General features: G+C 37.6%; 1 protein-coding gene across 2 annotated transcripts; it reads right to left on the reverse strand.

Annotated features, from left to right (window-relative positions):
* Positions 1–7,336: 7,336 nt before the first annotated feature.
* On the reverse strand, positions 7,337–13,966 carry LOC121980927. 2 transcript variants are annotated; one of them, XR_006111679.1, is made up of 8 exons: positions 13,756–13,966; positions 13,635–13,666; positions 12,351–12,448; positions 12,160–12,242; positions 9,728–9,805; positions 9,539–9,634; positions 8,968–9,309; positions 7,337–7,838 (listed from the first exon to the last, which is right to left on the reverse strand). XR_006111679.1 is itself a non-coding variant. In XM_042533207.1 (7 exons), the coding sequence occupies exons 1-7, from the start codon at positions 13,888–13,890 to the stop codon at positions 9,034–9,036; spliced, it is 798 nt and encodes a 265-aa protein (XP_042389141.1). In that variant the 5' UTR covers positions 13,891–13,966; the 3' UTR covers positions 8,616–9,033. The 2 variants fall into 2 exon arrangements, 1 of the variants encoding a protein (XP_042389141.1); XM_042533207.1 differs by lacking the exon at positions 7,337–7,838 and having other exon boundaries at positions 8,616–9,309.
* Between the last annotated feature and the right edge of the window lie 1,374 nt (positions 13,967–15,340).

The raw sequence follows: 15,340 nt of genomic DNA on the forward strand, positions 1-15,340 counted from the left end.
ATATTTATTTATATGAATAAAATAAAATAAAATAGTTTAAAATACTTATTTTCAGTGTCCGACTGTGAAGCCTTCAAATATAATGTATGATAATTATTTTTTCACTTCCCCATAAAATTAAAATTTTAGATCCACCTCTGTCCATGATTATATGAGATTCCGTGAAAATAGGTGAAAGTATAATTTTCTTTTATTACATGAAGGTAAATATTCTTTGTCTTCTTCGAGCTCTTTTACTTTTTCATGCATGCACACGAGCCTCACATCTCAGTTCATCATTGATTTGATGGTCAGAGATAGCAACATTGGTAATGTCAACTCTCAACTGACGAGCTTTACTTTGTATGACACTGAGAGCAGATGTACTGACAAACCAACATCAATCATAGATCCGAGCGAGTGATGAAGGGCACCATTACTAGATGCTACTATATTTTCTTTATCCTTTTATGTATATTTTTATTTCTGTGTATATAATTGATCTAATTAATTAATAATTAAAGAGTCGGCCCTGAAAATATATGTAATTATTTTCTATATAATTCAATATTTTTTCCTCTTAATATTATCAAAAAATAATATCAAAAACATAATAACACAATTGTTTTTTATAATTTTTTTCACATTTCACTTTGGTAAAAAAAATTTAAATAAGGGATAAAATGTAACTTGATAGAAAGTAGAAGGATTAAAGGTATTTTTCCTTTTTAATTTAAGTTATAATTGAAATTATGATAACAAAATTTAGTATAATTACAATGATAAATTTGAAAAAAAAAATAAATCTAAATTTATAAATATTGCAAAAAAAAATCCGTATAGTATTTACTAAATACTATGGCTCCGTTGGTTGGTGGGATAGAATTAATGGTGTTAGAGATTAATGATGTGATAGTGAAAATTTGGTAGTTGGGATATGATTAATGATATAGACATTAATGGTGTGATAAATAATCATTAGCTCTTCCAAAGGATTATTTATCGTACCATTAATCCCTATCCCACCAACTCAATTAATCCCTATCACATAAATCAAACGGAGCCATATATATAAGGAATGATATGCTATACCTCCCTCATGAGCCTATAGTATTTTTTTTTATTTTCACTTTCTTTTCTTTGACCTAAATACTAAACCTTACATCCTAAATTGTAAATCCTACAAAACTCATACGAAGGGTTCACGAGTAGATGTGCAAAGAATTATAAGTTTTATTAGATGGAATCATAAGAGACTATTTTTTAAAAATAGTCTTCATTTTATTCAAAATTTTTGGTCAATAAAAAAACCTATTTAATTGAATAAAACACCTTCAAATTGATTAATAAATAATTAGTATATAACAATCCATATCCATCAATTCGGTCTGAATAAAACATATTGGTAATCCTCTGATACCTTCGACGGATGAGCAACTAGTGAACTAAAAAAGATGTTGATTGAGATCGCTGAATGCCAAGGAAAGGAGATTCGAGTACGCTAAGCTTGATAGGGAAAAAAATAGAGAAGAAGAAAGTTAGATGCTTAGGCATTATCACTCCAATGCTTAAATAAGTTTCAACGAGAGATGTGAAGAAAAACGGAGGAGATGAACAGTTGTATAGTTAGAGATCTAAGCATTAAAGGGAGTGTTCCATCATATCTACTAGTATGATAGAGATCAAGATATAGGGATGACAATCCATGTGCTTTGACAACCCATATGTTGTGTCAGCGTAGGCTTCATCCTCCATAATGGAGCTCATAAGGCCCTTGGGTCATGCGATAATTGGGTTGGAGGTTGAAGGTCTACTAAATGGAAGAGCGCCGAACTACCAAGGATAAGCGGAGATAAGCAAGGCAGGCTCAGTCGATGTGAGTGGTGTGCCCTGCTTGATTGGATTGACCTGGGAATGTCGAGGTACTTTGCTCAGTAAGACAGACCAGGGAGACGTGGAGAGTGTTCGATCAGTGTGATTAACTCGGGAGAGGTGGAGCACGTCTAGTTGGTGGGAGAGGCGGAGCACGTTTGGTCGCTGGGACGATGGGACCGACTGGAGAGAGTCAGAGCACGTCCGATCGGTGGGACTGATTGAGGAGAAACAAAGCGTGCCCGATCGGTGGGATTGACTAGAGAAAAATGAAGCATGTCTATGTGGGACTCACTAGGGAGAGGCGGTGTGGGTCCAATTGATGGAACCGATCAAGGAAAAGTGAAGTAAAAAGTTCATCCAATCAGGATTGAAAAGGACTATCCAAGTGGATTTGTCCTTCATTGATTTATGTGACTTCGATGTCCATATTCACCATATTATGTATAATAAATTTTTCAACTTTTTATGTATGTAATGTATCGAAATTATTAAATTATATAGGATAATTTTAAAATGATCAAATCACATACCTCTTCTTATTTTATCCTTAATTAATTGACTGATAAAAAAAACAGTCGAATCGATTTTTTGTTTGAAAATCAATCGACTGATTTTTTTACCAGTCAAATCAATTTCTCTCTATGATGAAATTTTTGAACAAATCAGTCGATTGATTTATTTTTTTAAAAAATTGATTTTAGATAAATCGGTTAATGGATCAAACGACCTTTGATTGATATAAAATTAATTCCTATATGTTCGGATAATTCTCCTGATTATATTCATGACCTCAAACATTAATTTAATCTAATATATTGAGAGCAATGATTTTTTTTAACATTAATTAAATTTTTTGAATACATTCATGTTCAAAAAATTATTGTTCTTTAAAATTTAAGGGCGTGGATATAATTAGAAGAACTAACCGAATACATAAGAGCTAGTTTCATATATATCCGAGGTCATTTTGTCCATTAGTCAATTTTGGGCAAAATCGATTGATGGACCAAACATCCTCGGATTAATATGAAACTAGCTCTTATATATTTATCTAATTCTCCTTATTATATTTATGCTCTCAAATATCAATTTAACCATAATATATTAAGAGGAGTGATTTTTTGAGGACGAATTAAATTTTTTAAACACATTCATGTTCAAAAAATCATTGTTTTTAATATATAGGGTTAAAATAATATTTGAGAGTATGAATATAATCAGGAGAATTAAAAGAACACATAGGAGCTAGTTTTATGTCAATCTGAGGTTATTTGGTCCTATTGGTGTAATTATCCCATGGTCAAAGTTGATCAGTTTAGCTCAAACTTGAGTTTTGATGTTTGACAATTTATGGAGATTGCAGGTGTAATTGTCCATTAGAGAGAATGTTGGTGTAAGTCTCCTCTAGTCAAAGGTTGATTAGTTTGAAGTGAGAGAGAGTAATCAAGTAGGTCAAGGTTGACCAGATACTTGACTGGGAAAGTCTTAACTGGAGGTTAGGCAAGGGTAAGACCAACGGGATGGTTAACAGAAGAAAAAAAATTCGTTGGTGCGGTTAGCACTAACGGTTTAACTTAGATTTTAATTAATGACAAAGTAAGTTAAGTTAGGTTTGTTGTGATCTAATGATCTAACTGAATGTGCATGAGAAGTCCAGATAGGTCGACGGACTGACCAGATATCTAGTAAGAAATCCAGCTAGGTCAACGGGTTGACCGGATAGCTGGTAGGAAGTCTAGATAGGTTGACGGACAAACCGAATATCTGGCATGAAGTCTAGCTAGGTCAATGGGCTAACCGGATAGTTGGCACAAAGTCCAGACAGGGTCGACGAGCTAACCAGATGTCTGGCAGGATGGTAAGTTAAGGTAAGTCACTGGAGGAGAGTGACTTGGTGAGGATGCGTTCCCCATTTGAGGGAACTGTAGGCGTCGATCCAACTTAAATCCATTTTAAAAATCTAAGTTGAGATCGTGACTAGATTCTGGTCTCGATGAGACAGAATCTAATTACTATTCATTTGTTATACTGTGCTAACTTTGTTTTGCAGAATAGTATAAATTTTATTGCCTCGGACTAACCTTTTCTTATACTGTGCTAACTTTGTTTTGCAGGGTAGTATAAATTTTATTACCTCGGACTAACATTTTGTTGCAGAAAAAAGAGTTGCTGGAAAAGGGGGGTCCGGACACCCGGATCCTCCCAGAAGGGATCCGAGCGCCCGAAATGCAAAAATTTATCTCGTCGCGACATGGAGCACACTGATTGGTTGGGTCGACGTCACAGTCTAGACGCCCCGGAAGGGATTCGGGTGCCCGGAGCTACCTATATAAGGAACCCTCTACCTGGAGCAAAGACAACTTCCTTCTACGATTGCTCTATTGCGCACCGTTTCTACGATGCTACGAAGCTCCTCCGACAATCTATAACTCAATTTCTTTTTCCTTGTTGTCGGTATTCTTTTCATAATTCTTGTACTAAATCATGCAATACTTTTGCGAATTATTAGTGATTGCCCAACGAAAGCACTCTCATGTGCAGGCCTTGGAGTAGGAGTCAACGAAAGATCTGAACCAAGTAAAATTGATTTTGTTAGCGTTGTATTTAATTTTCTATTTCCGCTGCTTACTCGATAACGAATTTTCGATGATCACTATTCATCCCCCCTTCTAGCGAACTTTACGATCCAACAAAATCAAGTGGGTCGTTGACTGAACACTTGGTGTGGAAAGTCCTAGCGAGTGAAGCTAGACAGATAGAAAGTCCTAGTGAGTGAAGTCAGACAGTTGGAAAGTCTTGGTGAGTGAAGCCGGGTAGTGAGGAAAATCTTGATAAGTGAAGCCAGGTAGATGGAAAGTCTCGGTGAGTGAAGCTAGATAGTTGGAAAGTTCTAATAAGTAAAGCCAGACAGTTGGAAAGTCTTGGTGAGTGAAGTCAGACAGAAAGCCCTGGTGAGTAAAGTCAGGTAGTTGAAAAGTCTTAGTGAGTAAAGTCAAGCGGATCGAAAATCTTAGCGAGTGAAGCTAGCTAGTGAAAAGTCCCGGTGAGTGAAGCCGGGCAGTTGAAAAATTCTAGTGAGTGAAGCTAGCAAGTGAAAAGTCTCGGTGAGTGAAGTCAGACATTGAAAAATCTAGGTAGGTCAAAGGTTGACTAGACATCTGACGTTTAGAAGTCCAAGTGGGTCATGGAGGACTAGACACTTGGCACGAGGAGAAAAGTCCAAGTAGGTCAAATGATTGACCGAACACTTGGTGAAGAAGTCTCAGCAGGTCAAGGGTGATCGAATGCTAGGTAATAAGGAGTCCCAATAGGTCAAGGTTGATCAAATGTTGGGCAAAGAATCCTAGGACTCAAGTTTAAGAGCTAGGGTTGTCAAATCGATTAGGATAATTTATTTGGTAGAGCTTAATCGATTAAGCACTATGCTTAATCGCTTAGAGTCGCAATTGAACAGTGAGGTGTTGAATCGCTTAGGGTAAGTGATTTAGTAGGCCTTAAGCGATCAAGGTGATCGCTTAAAATCCTTTCTGTGAAGAAACAGAAAAGTGTTAAAGCTATTACGTTAATTGCTTCAACTGTGGCAAGTGATTAAGCAGGGAAGTTTAATCACTTACAGCCATTCTCACGATCGAATAGAAGGGTGCCTAATCGCTTAGGGTAAGTGATTAAGCATGACTTAAGCGATTAGGCTAATCGCTTAAAGTTGGAAATATAGTCATTTTATAGGTTCTAAGCAGGTTGATGTTGTGGTAATCACTTAAGATTTGCTTAAGCGATTAAGGCGCCCAAGGTAACCCTAGAAACGGATTTTTCATGATCGTTTTCTATAGAGCTTTACATGACCAATTATTGAAATTTGGGGGAGACAAGTGCTACATTTCCCACCTTCAAGAGGCATTCTAAGGCAAGAAAAGCTCAAGCAAATCAAGGTTTAAAGTGCTAAGTCATGTTTTGATTAGTATTTGTGTTTATTTCCTTGTTTCGAATTGTATTCTTGTTCTTAAGCTTATACGAGGTTTCTCCGCCTTCGTATTATTTCCGAGAATTAGCTCTTTCATAGTATATGTGTAAGAGAGGATCGGATCCTTGAATTACTTACTTCAAGGAGGTGAATACCAAGTAAATTCTCGTGTTAACATTGGAAAGTTCTTCGCTTCAAGTATTCCATTGCAACTCATCTTCATTGAAGCGAGCGAGCTATCTCACTTCTCTAGCTCCCTTTGGTCCCAACAGGTCCATCAGTCAGTTTTGGGCAAAATTGATTGATGGACCAAACATTCTCAGATTGACATAAAACCGGTTCCTATGTGTTCGTCTAGTTCTTCTGATTATATCCATGCCCTCAAATATCAATTTGACTTAATATATTGAGAGTAGTGATTTTTTGAACACGAATGTGTTTAAAAATTTTAATTCGTATTTAAAAAATTAATGCTCATAATATATTGGGTCAAATTGATATTTTAGGGTATGACAACTAACCGAACATATAAGAGCTAATTTCATGTCAATTCGAGGTTGTTTGGTCCATAAGTCATTTTAGGACAAAATTGGCTGACGGACCAAATATTCTTGGATTGATATGAAATCAGCTCCTATGTATTTGTCTATATCTCTTGATATTTATACCCTTAAACATTAATTTGACCCAATATATTAAGAGCGGTGATTTTTTATCACGAATTTAATTTTTCGAACATATTCGTATTTAAAAATCATTGCTCTTAATATATTTAGGCAAATTAATATTTGAGTGTATGAATATAATCAGAAAAATTAGACAAAAAACAAAGGAATTGGTTTTAATATCAATCCAAGGTCGTTTGGTCCATCAATTGATTTTGTCCAAAAATATCCGATGGACCAAATAATTTTGAATTAACATGAAACTATCTCCTATGTATTCAGTTAGTTGTTCTAATTATATTCATACTCAATATATTAAGAACACTAATTTTTTAATATAAATATATTTAAAAATTTTAATTTGTATTTAAAAAGTCATTATTCTTAAAATATTAGGCCAAATTGATATTTGAGATAATAGATATAATCAAAAATTATATAAGAACTAATTTCATGTCAATCAGAGATCATTTGATCCATCAACTAATTTTACTCAAAATTAATTTTAATAAAAAATAAATCAGACGACTGATTTGATTTACTTAAAATTTTAACATTTCAACCCACAGAATAAAAATATCGGTTGATTAGAAATAAAATAAAAAATATAGGTATGTGATTTAGTATTTAAATTATCATTTACTTTTTACTTATACGGTTTGGTAAAAAAAAAAAAAAAAAGAAAAAAAAAGCTGTAAATCTTTTCGCTTCCACATGCCATGCCATTGTGTGTCAATGCACAACTGTTTTCTCATGTTTCCTGGTGCGTCATCACAAAGTTTGATACAGCATGCTTCCGAGTATCAAAGCAGCCCTCCTCTAACTAAAATATAACCGAAGGAAAATCCTATGAACATATTTTCCACTGGTTTTGCCATAGGCGTCCGTTCTTTTCCGATGAAATCTCCGGTTAAAATTATATATAGTTGTATGTGCAACCGGAAATTAACGACGCCGGGGCTCCTCCAAAAGAAGGAAGACAACTCTTCACATGACCTCCAAGGCCTCCTCTGGGACGCAGTGGCTCCTGTCGGCGTTGGCCGCCGCCGACCGCTTGAAGAACTTGATGCAGTCTTCCACGGCCTCGCTGCGGTACGAGTCAGGTGCCAGCTGGAGCCGCTGCCGTGCGGCCGCCTCCTCCAGCATTTCTCGTCGCCGGCCCTTGGAGACGACTGACGAAATCATGAGCTTGAACACCGCCTCCCGGAAGCGCTCCAGGATGGACGCCGGCGCTGGCATCGGCAGAGGCTTCCGCCATAGCCGCGGCATGCACTGCGAGGCGTGCCTTCTTCCGTACTCGCTCTCTTCCATCTGCATTTCGTCTTGCTCCGGCAACGCTGTCTCATGCCCGGCATCAGCTATATATATACACGTATGATGGATGATTGAATTGGAGGTAACAATTAAGTGATGTGAATGGAGGGTAAGAATGTTGATAAATATTTCATTATCTCGAGAGTAATTAGTTATCTTACCGATTAGAAGGAATTTGAATAAAAACTTAAAACTGTCTCACTATAACAATTTGGAAAAACATTAGCCATAGAAGCAAAGTCAAATTAGATACTCTCCAATACTTTTTTATTTAAGAAAAAAAAAAAACACATGCTGAGGTGATTAATAAATCCTTAAGCACTAACTGAATCATATGGAAATTAATTTAATGCGATTAGGTTTGCTCATGATAAAAGAAGTACCAATTGGTGAAGAATCAAGGGAGTAGCGAGTTGATAATCCCCCTCACTCTCATCATTGCACATGATTCTCATATGATTCCACATGCCCGAACGGTTTTGGGAAATGCTGATTATCATTTAATATAGATTTTGTGATTGATTGATGAAGAAAATAAGAAGATTAACTTAAGTGGAGCGGCGAGGCACATGGGCGCACGTGAGCCTTTAAATCAATACAATTCTCATGGTAATGCCCAAGTCTAGTGCTCAAACCAAACGCTTCTCTATTATATTCATTCACTGTTTATCTCTTCCTCTTCCTCTTCCTCTTCCTCTTCCTCGTCGATTACTTTCCTCCCACCAAATAAACGCACACTAAATCATGCAGATTATCTTATGATACTCCCCCTCTCAAAAAGAATATGAATGAATCTCATATAAACAGATCAATCCAAGTCATTGGAGACTGAAAGAGAGAGTATATATATTCCTTGTGTTAATGTACAAACTCAAGTCCTCACAAGCTACTGTCCGTAAATTGTTGTTGTTATGACCTGATGTCTTATAGTATTTAAACAGGTTAAACTGAATTGAACAAAAAGAGATTGGAAAAAAAGAAAGTTCACTATGATAAGTACAGGTCTTGCCGTAAATTGGCAATCAACAAAGAAATGCACTTGCACTCTATATATTCAGTAACTATTACCCTACGCTATCCCATTGGGACACATGATTTCCCTAACAATCATTAGGAGGAGAACACATTTAGTTAAAAATCAAGGCGCAAAGAGATGGAGATTTTCGAACTAACCTCCCTGTCATTTTGTTTAATTAGATTCTGTATCTTCTGGACGGTGGCTCCAAAATCAACTGTTTCTCACATGCCACTATCTACGTTGAACCCAGATCCGGTCCAGCCAGACCCGGATCCTCTTCCCTTTGACAAGAGCATGTTGCCCTTTGCTCTTCCAGAGTTAATGACTCTCTTCTTATCTTTCATTTCAGTAACTCGTTGATTCTTTTCGTCGGATGATGCTGGCCTGCTGCTACTAGCTGCAGCATTTGCATCAGCAACTCTAGCGGGTGCTGATTGATTCGCTGCAGTTGGGAGTCCTGCAGCATTACTAGGTGTCTGCTGTATGATTTTTCCATCCTGGCATTGCATCATGACGGAAAATTCAAAAAACCAATGCATTATAATGAGGATGCTCTTGAAATGTAGAAAATTTTAAAAATAAGGACAATATCGCAGGTTTTAGTTAGGTCGATAAACCATATGTATCAAGAATAGAAATCAGGAACTGCTGATATATCCTGACAATATCAGTATGTACTTTTTCTAAAAAGAACAAAATCATGAAGGGTCAGGAACGAAGCCATACTGGAGCATCAGAAGATATTCTGCTGGGGTTGAGAGCTTCCAATCGTCTTTTTAGCTCCTCCAATCTTAAAAACTGAGTGCTGGTGCTTTCTTGGACCTATTCATTGTGCATCAAGATGATTAAAAAAAAAAAAGAATAGTTGAAGCAAATATGTCAATCTGAACTAGAAAGAAAGAGAATAAACAGTACCAACTGGTTCAGATCATCACAAATCTTCAGCTTGATTGCCTCCTCGTTTTTAACAGCTTGAGCTGCAGCTTCCCAAGCCTAAGATGCTGAACTTAGTTTATCCTTGAAGGATGTTTAATACTAGAAAGTAACTATGAGAAACCTTTCCCATCTTTTAAGCGCAAGTTAACTCTTAACATTGGAAATTTCTAAACAGTTGACTATCATATGAGCATGAGCACGGGGACCAGAAAAAGAAAACGGAACTGCATGAAACCTCTGGAACCAACAATAATCAGTATTGAGGTCAATTAAAATGATAGGTTTTGAACTACTTATTCTTTTGACTTTCTAACAAATCTGACCATTGAGAATTGTATTTGTACTATATCAGATTACTCCTCGCTAGTTGGCTTGCAAGAGGTGTAAAAATTCTATCTACATAGTTGAACCACTAATGATACAAATTAACATCCCAATTAAGTTGTATTGTTTCCTCTTCAGATGAAATGTTAGAAGTAAAATTAACTAATACTAGGACTGCTCATCCTCAAAGGAGACTCCTTAGCACCATTCTCTCCTTTCTCAACGGTAGCAAACCTCCAAAGATCTTAGAACGTTTCTGCAGGATGGCATTGGAGACCATTGATGATGGAGTAGTAATGGTAAAAGTTTGAGATGACACGTTATCATTGTACAAGGACAACTATGTTTGAGTGTGCGCGACATAAGATTGGCATCAAGGTCTTAACTATGGATAATGCATGGTCAGCAACAGTTACCACAAAGGTAAAATCCTCTGCTCGAGACAGGATAGGGAGTGGGAAGAAAACATCTCTAGGTTATTTCGATGCAACAAGGACTCAGTGCCATTTGTTTATCAAGGCCTTCATCTCTCTGCAATACAACTCAAATAGGAAAACTGACTTCAATTTATATTGAAAGTAGTAATAATAATATATTAAAAAATAATTGGACAGACAGGTTGCCCCTTTGTAAATAAGAAAATTATCTGTTGCAAGAAGAACACAGTTAGTGAATAGTGTCCATACAGTAGTGCTTTCTTATATGCTCAATATGCCAAAATGTGTCATAAAGGAAACAGATCAAACCAGGGCTTCCCTTGGATAGGTTAATCAACTGCCCAAGGTATCAACTGCTTGGTGGCTTGGTCCCAGCTATCCAGTGCCAAAGATGAAGGTGGGCTATGTATCAAAGTTAATTCACACTCACAACATTGGTTTGAGAAACATATGGTGGTGAAGATTAGCTTCAGATAGTAGCATGGCACAGTCAGAAATAGTAGCCACACTCCATCCTTGCTCCAGGACGTACCAATGGATTGCATCTCAACCAACTGATTCCTGGCTATGGATTATCAAACAAATCATTATCAGTAGAGATTCACCATCATGTCAATTCTGCAGATTTGAGATGCAGTCAGGAAAGTTAACCAGGTTTGGTTTTGGAAAATTGTGCTAACAGTTCAGAGAATTGACATTACTGAACTGCAAAACTTGCTTATCACGATTAACCCACATAATGTAAACCAGATCTGACTGAATAGGAAGGCTCAGCAAGTGGCATATTTGAGTTTGTGAGCTCCAGAGTTATGGTGGATGGCAGGAACAGTACGAGTAAACCAAATGGTCAGAGCTCATACAACTGCAGAAAGAACACAATTCAGATAACCAATGAGGACGATGTAACTCTACCATAGAAACTGATAGCCACGTACTATAGAGATTTTCCTTTTGCAAGATATGGGAGCAGCAGAACTACAATACCAGCTACCTCAGTTGAGGCGTTCTATAACCCATTACTACAGTGCCGTACACCCAACCTGAACAAAATGGAAAAGAGGAAATCCAGGAGGGGAGGTATTGTGTAATATATCTACCTGCCTGAGGTAATTTTCTATAAGTTTTGTTACAAAATACTGAAATAGTAACTGGACAATGCAATATTATTAGCTAGATGGCATAGTCTATATGTTCACTCATCCCTATCTTTGTGTAACTATATATAGTATCTATTATATGACCAGAAAAGTTTCCTTCCCAGGAAAAGACTGCTCGTCTTAATTAAAGACCTGCTATTAAAGTAAATCTAATCTGAATCATAGGCCCTTTGAATGTTTAGCAGACAATTGAAATTTGTGGCTGTTAAGCATTGAAAAAGACAGATAATATAAGGAATCATTAAACCAAAGTTTTTCTAGAAATTATTGGTAACCACCTTGATCCCAATGAAGATAAAAAGTAAATTATATATAATACAAGACACACCAAGGCCCTAAATAAAAGAGTAAGATTGAATTTGACAGGGGAACAAAAATACTTCTATTTGACTTTGATCTCCCATGAAAATAGAACACTCACATAGGCAGATTAGTTTAATAAGCAGGAAGCACAATTACAAAAGTGTTGCACTTCAGTTGAAATTAAACTAACCTTTTTTGCTTGTTCTTCCTTAAGTTTAGCTGCATGTATCTTCTCAGCAGATAATTCAATCTTCTTGCGCAAATGCTCAAGTGCTTAAAGACAACAATTTTAAGCAATAAAACATACGAGAAGACTTAATTTAGAAGCTAAGTTACAAGAATGAATAACTCCTGTCCTAGATAATCTGGAAATGAAAGAACCTGCTTTCTTTGACCCAGCTGTAAGTTTCAACTCCAAAGTAAGATTCTCAAATTCACGTTCTACTTCTCGTATCTTTGAATAGTTTTCTTGGATATACCTGAGAAATAAGACAAATGTTTAACCACAGCAGGGCCCTCCAAGAAATTTACTGAAGAAACAGAGAAATAATACTGAAAGGGACAGCTGAAAGTGTTGCTTCATTGAAAACACAATGCAAACCAAACTCATGTCTAAGATAAAATATGGCAGGAACACCTGACATGTGGAACTACTAGTCTTCAGATAACTTCAATTGATTTAGTGGAACATTGTTCAAAATGGCACTCATGTTTGTTTAATTTTAACCGTTGATTAACAATATGAAACTAGGAACGATTCTAGGCATAACACACAGCATATCATTCATTTGAAAGGCTCTAGGAGCAGTACTATTTGCAAAGGCATAGTATCATATGTTGCATATCATCAATTCAAGAGGCCTTCGTTTCATTGTTTTTCAGAAAATCTACATTCAAAACAAAATTCCTTGAATATTGAGTTATCCAATACTTTAATTGTCACCCACAATGTGGCATTTAAACTGTCATCCACAAGTATTCAGTTGACCTTTTGAATTGTCTTAGAGGTTTATAATATATTCATCTTAGCAGAGGTTATGATCAATTCATCTTGAATCCTTAAACACTGACACACATGACAATTCCAAATGTGACCTATCTTTTTTGCCTTGAATCATCATCATCATCATCAAATCTTACTTTTCCCAAATATTTAGGTCTGCTATATAAATATTGACCCTTCAACTGTACCTTGAATGTTGAATAAAAAAAAAGAAAACCAATCTATCAAAAAACAGAAGGGGAAAAAACAGCAAAAGGTCCACATTCCCATTGTCTAATCTGAAGTTACCCAAATTCACATTGACCTTTAGATTACTCTAGACAAACAAATATTTGGGTTCTATTGATTCCCCATAAGTTCATAACCTCTTTTCACCAGGAAAAACTTCAACAGCACGCAAAGTGGCAACCCTTGATTACCTCCGATTTTTTATTTTAAAAATTTTCCACCCAAGACTTTGACTTCCTCAACAACGTTCTATCAACTCCCTATTTGACTTCAGGCGAAAGAACCTACACAAATGCCTCAATTTTTTGCCCTTCTTCTAGAATCTATATCACATTCCTTGAAAATTCCTCCCCAATTCTGAAATTCATTGAAAATACAACCAATCTTCTGGAATCTAAAGGTTTAAAGAAATGTTTCAGATTGATTCGGGATACCTCTTCAACTGGAGTTTCTCCGCCTCAATGATCTGTAATGTTAGCGATCTTGATTATCGAGGATTGTCAAATCAAGATCAATCGATGAATGAAGATAAATCTGAAGGAAAATATAGAATACCCTCTCGGTGTAGGCAATAACGGGGGACTCTCTGGTGATGCCGTCGGGTCCGATCTCAATCAGAAGAGAAGGGTGAGGGGCTGCAGTAGGAAGCGGAGGAGATGCCATTGGATCTTGTGGCGGAGGAGACGCCATTGATTTGATTTGGAGGCGGGTGCAGAGAAGCGAAGGCTCGTTTCTCCTCAGTGGAGCACTCGAGATCCGAGGACATTAACGTAATAATCCCTCCTATCCAATTATTTTATTTTATTTATTTAGATAAAATTGCAAGTTTCGCATATACTTCGCTTTTTTTCTCCCCTCCGAGTTTAGAATATTACATTTACCATTTATATTTTATAAAATAAAAAACAATCGCGTACTATGTCGTTAGGGATGTAAATGAACCAATCTATTCGTGAGCTATTCGAAACTCGATTCGATAAAAATTGGTTTGAATTTGTTTAATAAGGCTCGTTAATATAAACAAATCAAGCTCAAGCTTCATAATATTCGACTCGTTAGCTCGTGAACATGTTTGTTAGTGAATTAACTTTTAAATAAAAAAATAATAATTTTGATATTGAATTTATAGATTTTACACTCTACTTATACAAAATATAGACAAATGTATTAAATTTGATCATGTTCGAGAGTCGAATCGACGGGCACTGGGGACGTGGCGCTCTATGTTGTCTACGGGTGGCCTCCAAGATGACGTGGACCTCCGGCGAACCTGCAACAAAGCCGAGCCGGGAAGGGGTTCCCGGCGACGACCCTCTGACGCTCAAGTCAGGCGATGACGAGATGAAGTAGAGGCAGAGTAACGAGACTATAGCTACAGTGAAGAATCGCGCAGACTTCTGTCAAAGTCTGGGGGCCCTTATATAGGATCCCGGGGAGGCGCATGCACGCTTCTCGAGACGTGCACGCTTCCCAAAGCATACCTCAGAATGGTCGTGTCAGAAAAGTGTGTCTGACGCCATACCGCAACCATCCGAGCATATCTCTGACATGACAGTGGAACCTTCCACCTTACGATTCTCTGTTCGGTCCAGCCGCCGACCATGCTGTCCGTCGGCGGCACCTGGCTCGAGAAGGATATCACCAGCTGTCTGCCTCCTTTGTCCTCTTTTGCGCCTTTTGTCTGTTTCCGGGCCGAGCGGGAGGGCCGCTTGGCCACCCCGACGATCGGGCGTAAAGGCATGTCGGACCGAGTGGGAAGGCCCCTCGGGCACATGCTTGGACGGGAATGCGACCTTAGTTGATCTATAGCTCAACAGAGCGGACGAGCCACTCGGCGCAGCAACTCCTCGATACGAGCAAATTATGAGCGTCGGAAGCTCGATCTGTGGTCGAGCAATCTTTGCTCCAGCCCTGGCGCTATCCTGGCTGAGCAGCCAAGGGACCTCTCCAATCGGCAAGACCCTTAGGTTGACCCTCTTGACTTTGACCCCACGTGTCGTTGACCACTGCCCATGTGGGTCCCCCTATGTTTACCACCGGATCACGTGCCTTCCCTTCAAGTCTAGCCGAAGGAGATCGCAAGTCCGACTGACTGGACTGTTAGCTTGGTGGTGTGACAATCGCTCTGCCACTGACGAAA

The sequence above is a fragment of the Zingiber officinale genome, chromosome 5A, assembly GCF_018446385.1.
Source record: "Zingiber officinale cultivar Zhangliang chromosome 5A, Zo_v1.1, whole genome shotgun sequence".
Lineage (NCBI taxonomy): Eukaryota > Viridiplantae > Streptophyta > Magnoliopsida > Zingiberales > Zingiberaceae > Zingiber > Zingiber officinale.

Bases quoted from the DNA above. Each gene is read 5' to 3' on its own strand.
- LOC121980927 (XM_042533207.1), bottom strand. From the start codon at position 13,890: ATGGCGTCTCCTCCGCCACAAGATCCAATGGCATCTCCTCCGCTTCCT. The intron at 12,243-12,350 runs GTTCTTTCATTT...GTTGTCTTTAAG, and splicing joins AGCTGGGTCAAAGAAAGCAG to CACTTGAGCATTTGCGCAAG. The intron at 9,635-9,727 runs GTACTGTTTATT...CACAATGAATAG, and splicing joins GTGATGATCTGAACCAGTTG to GTCCAAGAAAGCACCAGCAC.